The 15,487-nt window shown below is 38.5% G+C and overlaps 1 protein-coding gene across 2 annotated transcripts; it reads left to right on the top strand.

Annotated features, from left to right (window-relative positions):
- The first annotated feature begins 5,197 nt into the window (after positions 1-5,197).
- Positions 5,198-15,425, top strand: LOC108238260 (coagulation factor XIII B chain-like). Of its 2 annotated transcripts, XM_017420224.3 has the most exons (7): positions 5,199-5,330; positions 5,422-5,613; positions 8,643-8,822; positions 8,930-9,112; positions 10,873-11,031; positions 12,488-12,513; positions 12,617-13,134. In XM_017420224.3, the coding sequence occupies exons 1-7, from the start codon at positions 5,273-5,275 to the stop codon at positions 12,683-12,685; spliced, it is 867 nt and encodes a 288-aa protein (XP_017275713.1). In that variant the 5' UTR covers positions 5,199-5,272; the 3' UTR covers positions 12,686-13,134. The 2 variants fall into 2 exon arrangements, with proteins under 2 accessions (XP_017275714.1, XP_017275713.1); XM_017420225.3 differs by lacking the exon at positions 8,643-8,822 and having other exon boundaries at positions 5,198-5,330; positions 12,617-15,425.
- Positions 15,426-15,487: the final 62 nt, after the last annotated feature.

Here is a 15,487-nt window from a genome sequence, read left to right as displayed (position 1 = left end):
TTAAACGAAGGCTTGCTCGCTGATTGGATACGCTGGAGGCGCGGTCTGATGCTGATAGGCTGGAGTGGAGGTGCTCGACGCAGCGATTAGATGCAGGTGAGGCTGAAGCAGGTCTTCCAGTCTGAATTTACGCCTAGGCTTCATTAAGATGTAAAACAGATTAAACAGTAGTGACTGTAATATGAAGGGATGGCAGAAACTGAAGAAACACAATTTTGTTCATAGGGAAACACCTGAGGTAGGTATTAAAATAAAATAATACATAAATTATAAAACATTAATTCTAAAATCTAAACTGTTGGGGTCAAAGGTCAGCCTTCTAAAATATCAAACCACTGTCATTATCCTGAGCTGATCTTTAGAAAGGATGAAATCAATAACAGACTGGTTGTTTTTACTATATTCAGTAAGTGTTCATTTTGCAGTATTTAACAATAATATTTTGTTATTTGCTCATTTAAGTTTTCACTTTCAAGACCTGCTGTTTGCTTTTGCTAACTGACTTGGAGTTGGCGTTTCGGAGGAGATCTGCCTTCCAACCTGCTTCCATAAATCCATTTTCTACCGAACAAAGCAGGAAGTACTACGAGGATTGTTTTCTTTGATTTCTACAGATCTTTCAGTCAGATGAGCACAGAAGCACCTCAGGAGACAGTCCTCTCACTGTTTCTCTTCACTCAGGGCACCTCAGACCTCCACCATGACAAAGTTCTGTTATCTACAGAAACTCTGACTCTGTAGTTGTATCAGCAGAGAACTGAAGGCTGCAGAACTGATAGATATATTTGTAACATGGAAAAAAATCACCTCACCTTGACCAAGAACAACGGATGGTTGAAAACTTCAAGAGTAGTAAAAACTTAAATACTGTTTTCAAACTGTGAGAAGGAGTGCTGGAGGACTACAGAGATCTCTTTATTACTTATCGTAATTATTAATGGCCTAATAGGATTAAAACTGCCCTCATGAAGGCCCATTTCTGTTTAATACAATGTAATATTGATAGAGTATAAATGTAATGTTTTAAAGGACCCATAAGTACAATCCTGTTGCTTGAGTTTTGATTGTGTTCAAAAAAGATTTGTGACAAAGTTTCTCAGAATAGTCAGAGTTGACAAAGGCGTCTCCAACTTGTTTGAATTTTGTTGTTTGTGTCTCAAACCTGTCTCAAGAGTGCTGGAGTTGTATTTTGACACCTGCATGAGAGCTTTCTTTGAGAGAAAACATCAGAGGCAAATGTACAGGTCTAATAAAGCCCACCAATGATCACTAAAAATGAATAAAAAGCCTATTCTCATGACAAAACTGTATTTAAGCAGATTAAGTGATAAATGTGGAGGCGGCTGCCAAAGTGGGAACAAAGCCAGCTGAGGTGGGTACGTGTGAACGGAGGGGGACAGCAAAACAATGTTAAAGATGTAAAAGAATGCATTTTTGCAAGTTGTGCACACAAAAATAGGCTGTGATTTTTCAAAAATTAAACAGGCTGTTCAAAACGCAGCCACCTGGCTTGTTTGTCACAAACACTCAGAACTCAGTGAGACTGCAACAAAAAGTTTAACGATTTTCTTACAATTTTGCGTCCCCAACTGTTGCAGTGCAGTGAGCTACTGCTTTAGGCAGCAGTGTCTAAAAAGATAAATTAACAGGTTCGACTCTCAGAGCAGCCATAAAATTCCCTCAAATGGTAATTGCGCCGCTTGTTACCATCTCAATCTATTTCTGGGCCGGAAGAGCTCAAAAAGAACGGTGAGGAGGTTGCAGGAGAGTTCTGGCTGAGGAGGTAAGTGGTGTTTGTAGGGTTTTGATGAGAACAAGATGATCAGGTTAGAAGGGAGGGGGGTTGATTTGCAGGTTTCCACAGAGGAGAGGACAAGCGGAGGACTGGGGACCAGGTGAAGTGGACGTGAGTGTTAATGTGTGACGAATGACCGTCTTTCAGAAATGCAGATGACTTAAATTTTCTCTGAAGCAGTTATTTATTTATTTAGACACATAAAAACACAAATGACTCCTATTTTTCTGCTTTTAAAACCACAAAAGACAGAGGTAGTGGTCTTTGGACCTGAGTATCTTAGCAACAAACTTTGCAGCCTTTCACTCCCTCTGGATGGCATTAATTTAGCCTCCAGTTCTAATGTAAAGGACCTTGGTGTTATTTTAAATCAGGGCATCTTTTAACCCTCACATTAAAATGTTACCTGAACAATTTTCTTCTACCTGAGCAATATTACTGATTTTTGGAAACACCTTGTCTCAAAACAACACACAAAAACTGCTTTGTACATTTATCACGTCTAAGCTGGACTAATCTGGACTTCTGAAAAACTCTAAAAAGGCTTCAGTTGATCCAAAATGTTGCTGCCGGAGTTATAATGAGAGTTAGGGTTGGTTTGGGTTTCCTGAGCTCTCCCTTAGTTCTGCTGCTATAGGCCTGCTGGAGGACAAACTGACCACATTTCCTCACTTTGCTGTCTTTACTCTCTTCTCTCTTTGTTTGTTCATGCAGTTGTTGCTGTCATTAACTTTCTTTTTCTTCCGTAGAAACAACACCTGGACTAATCCTTCTGTCTTTGTCTGCGTCTCTTTCCTGTCCTCTAACCCCAGCCAGTGGAGGCAGCTGGTTCTGCTGGAGGTTTCTTCCTGTTAAAAAGGTTCATTTCCTTACTCTGTTGCTATCATGCTGCTCAGGATGGGAGATTGCACTAAAAAGAAGAACCTGCTGGTTTCCTTCGATAGATAAGGTTTTACTAATTGGCATTTTTAAAATCCTGTATACGACTATCTTATTCTTATAGCTGGATTGAATTGACTCAAAATGGATTTGAATCTTACTTCAATAGACTTTTTCTTTGCTGTATAGTTCCCTGAGACAACCTTTTATTGTGAACTGGCTTTATATAAATAAACTGAATTGAATTTAAGTTTTATGGTGCTATTACTTTGTACTTTTAATTATCTATCACTTAAGCTCTATGGACATGTTTAACACTGTTGAAAATGTATTTATTTGTTCACTTCTGTGTTATCTGTTATTTACTTTAAACAATTTTTTGTGTCTTTATAAATTAGTTTTCTGGTTATTGCATGATTGCATGCAGTTTCCCCGCATTTAAAAGAGATTTAGTTTATCAATTTAGAAGAAATAAGCATCCATATACTTATATACATTCCTGCCAGGGCAAAAAGTGTCTGATTCTCAAAAACCAGAGCTGTTTAAAACATACATTTCTATTGAAATATTTTCTCCAGCTGGTGGTATTGGCATTTTAGAAGAAGAGGAGCAACCTGCTGCTCTGCTGTCTTCAAAGAAAGAGGGCAGGAATGTCAGAAAAACTATAATTCATCCTCTGCTCCAGTGAGGAGTGTCATATGTTACAGCTACAAATAATGTCAAAAAGTGTGTAAAATGCTGTTGTTACTGTTTGATGTTCAGAATACAAAACTTTATAATTACAGAACATCCAAACAGACAGAGCTTCTGGGGGTTCAAAGTAAGTAGCTGGAAAAAAATGCCTTCATTTAGTCGCATATTTGGCTGGCTACTTTTCTTTGGTTGACCAAAAATTCTTTGTAAGCATTTGCCTCGAAGAGTCCTTGTGTTATCCCTGATCTGCATAATGATGCAAAATGTAATTTTATTCACAATAAATATCGATTTTCTTCCTCACAGAGTTTGTTTTTGATCATTTTTGGCGCAGTTCAAAGATGGTGGTGTTGTTGCTGTAACATACATCACCACTGATTGGACTTCTCATTTATCTGCTAAGGCTTCTTATTGGTCGTTGTTAGGGGCGTGAGACTGCATTTGTTGACAGATGCCAGAATGTCTGAGAAAAGAACAAACAAAAAGAAAAAAGTTGCCCCCCCCCCCCGAACCTTATTTTGAATAAGACTCTTGTAAAAGTAAACAAATTCAATTATTTAAATGCCAAGAAAAGAACGGTTGGATTGTACTAACCAAAAAGAACGCCAAGACAAATTATTTTAAATGTCTTGTCAATATATTTTTAGTCAAATCTATTTTGCAAGATTACTTCAGGTTTGCTGCCTTTGAGATTCCTTGTCTTGGCTAAATTAATTTCCAATCTGAAAACTCTCCCAGTCCTTCCAAAAAGCCCCAAATTCTCACAAATTGTCCTCAAAACCCGCTGAATTTGAACTCTTCAAACAGCCTCCAAGCCTGGTTCCAATTGACAGGAAAATGCATTTCTGATATTCTAAATTTCAAATGTTTGGCCATCCACTGGGTCAGCCCCTACTTTTTCTAAACAGCCTCCTACTCCTGAAACTTTTAAATACTTTGTTCAGTTCCTTAAATGTTGAACATTTGAGCTACCTCTGGGTAAAATAACCAAAGAAAGGCAAACTTTGAAAAAAACTGTTTTAGCACTGTATTTAAAAAACAAGGTCCTAAGGAAACTATTGTGTGTTTAAATGATGTGATGTGTTTGCAGCAAATGCATTTTCAAAAATGTAAATATTTTTGCAACCATGTATTTATCAATTTATTGAATATATTTTGGGTTGAATGACATATCTACTTTTTAAGCAGCTATGGAAACAGAAAGATTTGCAGTTAGTGAGAGGTTACTGTTGTTTTGTCTACAAACAAGTTAAAACAAATAATAAATATGGGTACTAATGTTTCTCATCTCTTTTGTTAAACTAAGCGGATGAATTTTATTTCAGTAAAACCATGTGACTTTTAGCCCGGTTGTGTTTGGTAACAACACTGACCTTGGAACAAATGATTTTGAAATCTGGACTCCTAACAAACAAATCATTGCTCCAAAAGCTGGTCCAAACACTGTTTCATTGGCAAGGATGTTTATATCTTTACAGAATACAAACGGCTCCTAAACATGTAAAATACTAAAGCTATTACTTAAGAAAACAGAATGTATAGGGACATTTGGGATCAAAAGATGAAAAAGTGCCACAATGCTGGGTTTATTATGAGTTTGCTCAGATATTGTAGTTTCTATGGCTTGTTTTTTTAATATATTATCACAGAGTAGAAATAAATTAAATATCTAAAATAACTGGTTTGTAAAAGTTACTTTTTGTTTTCAAGTCTTCTAAACTGTTCATTTTATTTGTAAAACATTTGTTTGCCCAGTTTTTGGCAGAACAACAGTGCAATGTCAAAGTGTGTTTACCCCCAAATTTCTTAACTTTAGAAATTTGCTCTCATTAATTATTAACTGATCCTGCCCTGAGTTGGGATTTTTGCTCTGATCCGTTGTGCAACATTTTTATTCCTGGCAAAATGTGTACGAGGTATCTTGGGTTTGTGCTTCTGGCTTGGCTTCTAGGCTTGATACATGGTAAGAACATTTCATTATTAACCAAAAGTTAATTTTCTTTCTTTTTCTCATTATTTTGTTGCCACATTTACTTTTTTTGTCCTTCTTTCAGCACAAAACGATGGGCTGGCTTGTAGTGCTCCAGTCCTGAGTGGTGGTTATTTTGTCCCTGAACAACAACTATACGCTGATGGAGTAACATTGACTTATGCCTGTGACAGTGGACGCAAACCAGTGGTGGAGGGCTGGTGGGCAACAATCAAATGTCAGGATGGAGAATGGTCACACACACCTCAGTGTATAGGTAAGTGTTCAGAGGTTTGTTTCATGAAACGTGCAGGAGAACAGCCATGATTGAACTGCATTTGTATGAAATTATCAACTCAGCTAGTTGTTCATCAAAAAAAGTTGAATTTGTTTTACTTTGAGAGATTTACTGCACAGGTCAAACATTTGGTTTAATCAGTCAAAAGGTAGGTGTTTCCAAACATTTGACCAGTCCTGTAAGACATACTTCAGAGTTTCTGCAGTATTTTAAAAGGCTTTTTCATTGTCTTATTTTGAAGTGGTGAATGTGAAATTCTTTCCCAGAATAGTAAACTCTTTTCACATTGGATGATGACCCCCACTATACCTATTAGAACATGGCTGTATCAATTTGAAAAACCTTTCAGTGTGTAGACCATCATGATGCCGCTGCACCATTAGTTCTTGCCAAATAGGTTTTTCTTAGCGAATTTCCACATCCCTGACACTGTGTGTCTCACCTCACGCTGCCCACTCATGACTTTTTTGATCGACATATAGATGCAGCTACTTGCCAGAAGATCGCGCTACACTAGCATGATACTACAGCCATGTGTATCATGTCAACACCAGGTTGTTTCCATGACCATGTCATGATCATGACTGTAGCCTAAACCAGACCCTCCAGGATTTTGTGATGTTGCGTTCACAACTATTAACGTAAAATCAAGCAAACCCAGTAAAATCGCAACTTTGTGCAACTTTGCCCAAAATAACCCCAAATAACTCACGAAGGAGAGATGTGACGTCACATCCTGTTAACATCAGAATGCCGGGAGCATGCAGGAGCAGCAATCGAACCCAAAATGTGCCCTAACGCTTCACATTTGCCCACAAAGATTTCAGAAAAACAGTTTTAGGTTGGATGTTGGATATTCGCGCTCCGCGGAGTTAGTGGCGTCTAGCTCACGGCTGACTTAGCCGTCCCTAAGTGAACCGCCGCGCGTGAGAGAAGGGGCCGGCAGAGAACGGCTGGCCGACATTAGCGCTCCTGTTTTGGGTCAGCTGTGAGCTAGACGCCGCTAACTCCATGGAGCGCGAATATCCAACATCCGACTTAAAACTAACTTCACTGCGGTCGCAAACCAGTTTCCTCCCCAGCTGCAGGAGAGTGGGGGGAAGCTGTTTTGCACGTTCTGCAGTGTAATCATGGAACATAAACGCATCGACAAACACTTTGTGTCTGCAAAACATGTGAGGAGAGCTGCAGACGAGGGACAATCCAGAAATGGTCATGAATGTCAGTTTATAGGCTATCAAAGTTCTCAAATAAAGCACCTTCGAGAATGTCAATGTTTGTTGGTAATTATCTTACAAAACTAGGAAGTATTTTTGATTTATATGTTAAAAGTTATGTTTTTTTATTGATTTTAGTAAAAAAAAAAATCACAACTTTTCATCGCAACTTTTAGGAAAATGCCCCACGAAATCAGGCATTTTAGCCTACAACAATCACAAAAAATGCCTGCGAAATCCTGGATGGACTGCTAAACATAAGGCCAGCAGGGACCACTCCTGCTTTCAGATTTTAAATGACCAAGCCACAACAGTGCACGCAGGCTGCACATCATAACCTCACTTCAAAGGTTTTGTACATGTTCAAAACTCTCTGTGACCTATCAGGCGTATGGAAAGCTCACTGCATTCTTAATATGTACAGACCTCGCCAACACCCTGCAAAATAGAGCTGGTAAATTTGGCTCATTTTATGGACTTGGGTTAATCTGGGCCACTAACTAAAGTGATCCGGTGAATGCTAACTCCTAAATGTTTGCATTCAAATCTACCAGCTCACGCTCAGTTGACGTGCTGAGGCTGCTGCTCCTGTTGGTGATTCTGGTGAGTTTTTAACGTGCATCAGTAACCCCACTCGTCTCAGTTTGCAGTATTTCTGGGGAATCTGCTGGGTTTTTTTTGGTGAGTTTGCTAAGGTGGTAACCAAGCAGCAGTCAACCAGAGGACAGGAAAGATCTGGGTTGACTGAGACCTCGGACTTGGGAGTACTGATTCAGTGCAAGGATTCAGATCTTTAACCCAAGCAAGTTAATAACTGACCAGCTCTACTGCAAAGACCATCCACATTCTGGCTGATTTTTTTAAATTATAGGGTTGTTAGCAAGTGTGAAGTGGATCTTACACAGCAGCACAAGGAATATCAGTTTAGAGAATCTGGGAGAATTTCTCACAATGAAGTCAAACCAACATCTAGAAACAATTTAAATCTACTTATTGCAAACTATGAAATCAAACATAAAAAGGGTTATCCGAAACTTCATCAAAAGTTTGAAAGTGTTTACTCAGGTAGTTTTCCAGTTAAACTGATGTGCACTTCTGAAATGGGGGTCCACACTTAACTAAGCATTATGCTGACTCCACTGAAAAACCAGGTAGAAGCTTGAGTCCCGAGGTTGAGCTACATTAGGCTGGCCGAAGTCTGTGCGGGTAAACAAATATGACGGAATCGGACAAGCGTAGAGTTAACGACAAGATGTTTAGGTGGAAAAGAGAATGAACAAGTATGGCAACTGTCAAGAATAAATATAAGAGATCAAGCAGTCTGGTGGAGCATCATAAAGACAGGGCTCAACATTCAACAACACACAGACTGGTAAGTTTGCAGATATAAAAAGAGGTTTGGTTGAAACAGTAGACGAAATAACGTCAGAATGGCATTCTTACAATAATCATGCTGTCTTTTCTGATTCTTGATATGCCACACCTGTGAGGTGGATGGATTGTCTCGGCAAAGCAGAAGTGCTCACTAACACAGATTTACACACATTTGAGATTAATATTTGAGAGACAAAGGCATATTGTGTACAGAGAAAAAGTCTTAGATGTTTGAGTTCAGCTCATGACAAATGGTTGCAAAAAACAAAAGTGTTGTGTTTATGATTTGGTTCAGCATAGATCACCAGGTTTTGATATCTTCTCTGTGAAATCAGAGTGCAGACAGCCAGACAAACAGATCACTAAAGGACAGCATAAAGGACAGTCAAACTGAGCTGTTAATTCCTTTTTTGTCAGATGAAAACGCCTGCCTTCCTCCAACCATCCCAAATGGCAAATACACTGAAAGTCCAAATGGTTTGTATGACGATAAGCAACAGATTCAGGTAACTTGTAACGATGGATATGAGCTGGTAGGTCACAGCTCAAGTACCCGCTGCTCAAAAGGAAGCTGGTCTCCTGTACTGGTCTGTGACAGTAAGTATGTCAGATGTTCAGGATGGAATTTTTAGTGTACACAACCAAACTTAAGTGCAATTATTCTTTTCCCTCTTTGGCTTAAAGAGATGTTTTTGTGTTTACAGAAAGGGTTAATGCATGCAGTGAGCCTTCCAAAATCCTTCATGCAGTCATCATTAATCAGAGACCCCAGGAGGTGTATCCTGACAATTTTGAACTTCGTTATGAATGTGAAGATGGATATAGTTCAACTGGCGCAAATTCCATCACTTGCAATGATGGAACTTGGACTACAGGCCCAAATTGCAGTAAGTGGACAGATTTACATTAAGAGAAGCATTATAGTCCAAAAGACAAATACGGTGGATCACCAAGGTGGAAAACAAGCTGCAGATGCAGTATGCTTATTGATGACTGTACTGATTGATGTGATCCTTGTACTCCTGATAATAAGCTGGGTAAACCCACTCATTCAAGGGTTCGTTTTTGTTTTTACCATCCTCCATATTGTAGGAGTTCCTAAAACTCACGAGCCTGTTTGTATCATGGTTTTTTTTTGTTTGTTTTTGTTTTTTATTTTGCCAGCTTTTCAAAGACACCATACATCAGCACCAGATAATCCACTAGTTTTCAAGATGTCCGTTCCTCTCACGAACATGTCATGTAGCCATGTAATTAAAAGCCATTAAAGCCATTAAAAAGTGACGCAGTTTGGCTTTACGTACGTGACATAGCTGGCAAAGCTGGGTGTACGTTTTGAACAGTAAAAGGGGAGACATTGCTTTTTTTTTCAAAATGCTTTTCATTTAAATGGCAAAAAAGGTTTAAAACTGCTCTAATTCTTGCTCAAAACATAAATAGTTTGTCACTGTCTAATCTTAAATAAAAAAATAACATTAAAACAATGATGTGATCCCTCAGATGTGTGTGTTGTTGTGTGCCGCTGAAGTATCAGTGGAAGGGAATATTATACCACAGCTCGATTACTTTATTCATATGCTAATAACCCCCATCCTCCACCTCAGCAGAACGTCCTCTAACTCTGAGCCTCTTTTCTCTTAACCACTGATCTGGCTGCAGAGTTCTGCTCCTTTATTAGGTAACTGGTGCAGAGATAAAAATATGTGGGTTTGAGCTAAATCAAATGCTATATTGTCCCCAAACTGAGACAATTAAATCAAAAGGTTTGAATATTTCAATGAATTGTTCCATCCGTCTAGTACAATATGACTATAAAATAATATTTTTCTGCAGATCACACAAGTTAAACCAATCTGCCTATCGATCTCCCGTTCCATTTTTCCCTCAATTGTAAACAAGATTTCCACTTGGGGCAGGACCTCCTCCCCGACCTGGAGATGGCACTATACCCTTTTCTGGCTCAATACCATGGTCTCGGATTTGGAGGCACTGAGCCTCATCCCGGCCGCTTCACACTCAGCTGCAAACCGCTCCAGCGAAAGCTAGAGATCACGATCTGATGAAGCCAGTAGGACCACATCATGTGCGAAAAGCAGAGACACAATCCTAATGTGGTAGCCTAGAGATGGATTTTTCCTTAAAAATGTGAAACCACACTAACTGGGACTAATAAATCTATGGTGAATGAGAAATGAATGAAGAAAACCAACCATGAGCCGGATCACCACATTAGAGTTTACTCACTCATTAGAGTTTGTTTTTGTTTGTATCATTCCTCTACATTCTGTCCTCATTCTGTCAGTGAGCTTCCTGCAGTCACCATCTCCAGATCACACAAGTTAAGGCATTGTTTCTCCTTTAGTCTGAGTCCAAATCATCCCAAACCATCTGAGTGAAGGCTATGCAAAGTGATTGTAGAGCTGAGGTCATTAATGTAGCTCCCAGTTTCTCTGCTTCTCAGTGAAAACCAAGGCTTAAAGGTATAATTTGACTCATTGTGCTGTTGTGTGTTGTAATGTTGATTTATGGTTACAGTTTTCCATCTGCGAAGGTCTGAACAAGTTAGGAACAGTTTTCATTTCAAATGTCTATCAAAAATGTTCATGAAGTGTTTTGTTTTTCCTGTTTGTCTGATCATTTTGTGCAGCTGCCAAATGTGTGATTCATGAATTGAAACAGCTAAAGTTATATGAAACTTCAACTATAACTTTGAAAATGGGAGAGATGAGGTACTTTCAGTGCATCTGGGAAGACTTCATAAGGCCTTTAAAGTGCACAAACAGAGGACTATTAACCTCATACAACTGTAAGTACATAAGTAAAGTCTTTACATTTGAACTTGTCTAAATGTTCACAGTTCCAGCTTTTTTATTGCCAGCTAACACATAAATACTTAATTACCAAAATATAATTAGTTGTAAGGAAGTTCATTTACGTAAGAAAAGAAAGGAACAAACAGAAAATGATCTGTTGGATTGTGAAAAAATAAGCCTTACAAAATACAGTATTTTTTCCTTATTGTCATCAAATGTAACAAAAATAACTCAAACTTATCATTTACCTTATTCTAAAGTCTGTGCTGTGCTCGTACCATTCCCAGCCACGTTCCTCACATTATTACTGCTCCATCAGCAGCTTGTTGTTTGCCACAGGTGGAGTTCTTGATGTGAACAGTCTGATAGTTTATCGCTCAGCATCAGGAGAAAATATAACAGTCTATGTTCGTTTGTCAGACTGTCTGTTAGCAAAATATCTCATGAAGCCCTGGACATATTTTCATGAAACTCACAGAAAGTAATTATTAGATGGACATCTACAACTGATTAAGTTTTGGAATCAATCCAGTTTAAGATGGTCACCACAGCTAAACAATATTAGCAAACACAAACATGGCTAAAACTCAGTCATTTGTCCAGATATTGGTCTGAAATTTGATGTGGTAGTAGCTGACAGTCATCCCCAACTCAAACACCAAGCGCTAACTGATCACTTGAGCTCTTTGTTTCAAACTTCAGCCTGAAAGGCTGTGAAGGAGGTGAATTCTTTCAGAAAATTCAAAGCTTTTTATTTCTGAAAAACTCCCATCTTTACGAGATGTGACCAGCTCTGTCAGTGATTTATGACCAGAAGCAGCTCATCTTTGTGGTCATGTTTCTGAACTAGTTTGTTTAACAGGATTAAAGGTTTTTAGTGACTTTTAACCAAAAAAAAAAAAAGTTTATTCACCAAGTTCTAAGTATCCACGATACTTCACACCCAAATCAGCAAACTTTAAAGCCTGGACGGCTTTTTATTTTCAGAACTATCAGCTGTGAGGTCAGATGTGTCCATCTCAAAGTGTGTCTGTAACAAACCTCTGCAGAAATTACAACCGAGTCAAAGATCCTCAGTGTCTCTGACTGCGTTACAGCAACAAAGTGAATGAAAGTCCACCATCACCTCCTTCCAACAGCAGAGGGATTCTTTTCAACATGTTTCTGCTGTTCTCACAATCTACTAAAACACCTTTTAATAAATAAATATATACAACTTAAAGACTCAATAAAAACAACAACAGCAAATATTAAAATGTAAATTGTTGACATTAAGGAGAAAAAACAAAAACATCTGTTTTGTTTTTAACAGCAGAAGATATTTGATCTAAACTGTAGGTTCAGGCTTTTAGAAATATAGTTTATAATTCTTCAGTAACAAAGTTTATTAAAATTAATTTAAATCCTGAAATCTTCACAGCTGTGATTTTTCTGTTTTTATATCCGCAGGTTGCCACAACAATGACATACAACGTGTAAGTCTCAGAGTTTCTTTCAAGGACTGATAATCATCTTAAATAGTGTTTCATTGTAAATCAGACGTTTATGAATGTTTTGTCTCTTGTGTTTTCTCATCAGGGATATTGCGGTCCAGACCGTTTAAGATACAAGGTGCTGCTCTCTGGTTCAATAACCTCTGTGTCATAAACAAACAAACATCTGATGTGTTTCAGATGTTGTTTGTTTAACTCTTTGCTCTCAGTGGAAATAGAAGAGCTGATATTTGACAGTTTGTACAACATGACCTAAAAATGATTTTAGGAAAATGTTCACACAATCTTTAAGTGTTTACCAGTGTCCTGTATTGTTTTGGCTTCAAACAGAGAAGAAATGTTCTTCTACTAAATGTGGTGATTTGTTCACTTTGAATGTTTCTGCTGCACAGAATAAAGATAAAACAGACTAGTTTTATCTTCAACACACACTTTAATTCATCCATCCACCTGCTAGTTTCAGCTATTTTGTTTTATGGTTGATTTTATGGTTGATTAGTTGTTGCGGCCATCTTGAATGTGTCTGACTCTAAAAGTTAATCAATTGTACATGTACATCAGATGATTACTGTCTGAACTTTTTATTAAAATCTGTCTCGTGTTTCATGATATTTTTTGTTAACAGACAGACAAATGAACACACAGACATTGGCAAAAACATTGTCGCCCCTTCAGCGGCAGGTGGTGGTGTATGGGGGAATTATCCTGTCATAAATCGAGAGTGCACATATTCGATTTGCAAGCAGGATTTCATCTCTTGCTTTCAAAGCTTTTAACACTTGCACTCAAAACTTCTGCTCGCTTTCAAATATTCTCTTTTCTCTCTCAAATCTTTGCCATATAAATGAGTCTTTAGTAGCCGTACAAGCACACCCACTAGAAACTATCAAGCGCACCCAGAGAAACACTGTCATTCTATTGGCTGGAACGGTTGCTAGGCGACAGTACTCTCTGATCCGCGAACGAGCAGAGAGGTTTGCAAGCGCAGATCCGATTTGTGAGAGACAGAGAGGTTTGCGCGTGAGGAGGAAATCTGAGCGCGAACACAAAGATTTGAGAGAGAAAAGAGAATATCAGGGGGCTGTTTCACAAAAGTAGGTTTCAGAAATCCAGTATAAGAGATAAAGCAAGGCTTGACACAGCCTGGCTTTATTCATCCTGGCTTAATCCGCTACCCTGGTTTTGTGAAACAGCCCTCTAAACTCAAGAGTGACAGGAAACAGAGAGCAAAACTACACAATTACTTAATAACTGAACACAGAACAATCAAGAAACAGAACAGGATTACAGAAACACAAAACTATGAACTTAATGCAAACTAAACTCAAAAATACCTAAATCCATGACACTGGGTGTTTGAAGTCTTGGAGACTTTGAGTTTCTTAGTTCTGCTCCTTGTGTTCCCTGTGTCCACATTCACCTGCCCTCAGCCCAGTGGATTTCCTCTCAGCCTGCCACGCCCACCTCACATGTTCTTCATCACCTCCCAGCTGTAGTCCATTTTCCACTCACCCTCAGCCTCTCTTGTCACACACTTGCCACTGGGCCATTGTTGGTATTTGCATCATTCAGAGTATGCGCCTTGGTCTCATTGTTATCCTTTGTGTAAATATTTCTTAGTTTGTTTTGCTGCCATGTCAGCCTTCTGTTTTCTTTATAAAAATATATTAGTTTTTCTTTGAGTTCCTTGTGTCGGTCTGCATTCTGGATCTAAATCCTACAAAGCCTGATATGAATGACAGAGATATTTAAGTTTTTTTACTTTCTTCAAAATTACAAGTTTCCATCCATTTTCTTAGTATTTGGTAGTGTTGCGTTTAAACTGCATAACTTGAGTCAAAGGTTTTGTTTTTTTTTCCACAATCTTCTCTCAATAATTTGCTGTAATTTAGTCCCGTTCCTCCTGACAGAACTGGTGGAACTGAGTCCGGTTTGTTGTCTTTTCAGCTCTGAGCACAAACTCTCTATGGGACTGAGATCAGGACTTTGTGATGGTCGCTCTGAAACACTGACTTTGTTGTCCTGAAGCCTGTTTGTAACTAATTCAACAGTCTGCTGAGGGACATTGTCCATTTGAAGACATGTTTGTGTCCAAGCTTTAACTTCCTGTCTGATGTCTTGTGATGTTGCTTCAGTATTTCCTCATAATGTTCTTTCCTCATGATGCTATTTTATGAAGTGCACCAGTCCCTCCTGCAGTAAAACACCCCACACCATGATAATGTCTGAACGTTTTATTAAAGTCTGTCTCGTGTTTCATGAGATATTTTGTTAACAGACAAAATAAACTCCAAAAATAAATAACCCCAGGTCGATCAGACAGTGTAGATGGTAGAAAAAGAGCCAAGAAAATCCTCCCCGAACCATTCAAGCTGAACTCAGAGGTCAAGGTATGCCACTTTTTGATCCAACCATCCCTCATATTTTGACTCAATATAGGGTTTGTGAAGGAAGACTCGGGAGGGCAGAAAAACACAAAAAAAAGTCAGACTGGAATTTTCCAAAATGTGTTGACAAGCCCCAAAGTTTCAGGGATCGAAGAGATAAAATTGGAGCTTTTGGGCTCCAATTTCCATCAGCTGTGTTTTCAATTTTTGTGTAAGGAAACCAATAAATTCATCTGAGGTCATGGAGAGAGTAGCGGGGGTCATCATCCAGTGTGAAGGGAGCACAATCTCTGAAAACATGCCCCCTATGAAAGAGGGGACGAGATGAGTCAAGAGTCTCACTAAACCTCCTAAAGTTTGCTAGAGGAAAAAAAAAAAACAATTAAAAAACAGTCATACTAGTGTTTAGGTTTAAAAATCTTGCTCTTTCGATCAAAGCATGTAGCATCTCAGTCAAACCTCAGTATAAGGTGTCACCTGGCGATGAAAAAAAAAAAAAAACCAACCCAAAAGGACATGTCTCAAATATTAAAATGTCAATAAAATTTCATCAGAGCAGATAAGACAAG

Source organism: Kryptolebias marmoratus, linkage group LG20, assembly GCF_001649575.2.
Source record: "Kryptolebias marmoratus isolate JLee-2015 linkage group LG20, ASM164957v2, whole genome shotgun sequence".
Taxonomy (NCBI): domain Eukaryota; kingdom Metazoa; phylum Chordata; class Actinopteri; order Cyprinodontiformes; family Rivulidae; genus Kryptolebias; species Kryptolebias marmoratus.
The sequence above is the reverse complement of the archived record's forward strand: the minus strand, read 5'-3'. Positions and strand labels throughout refer to the sequence as shown.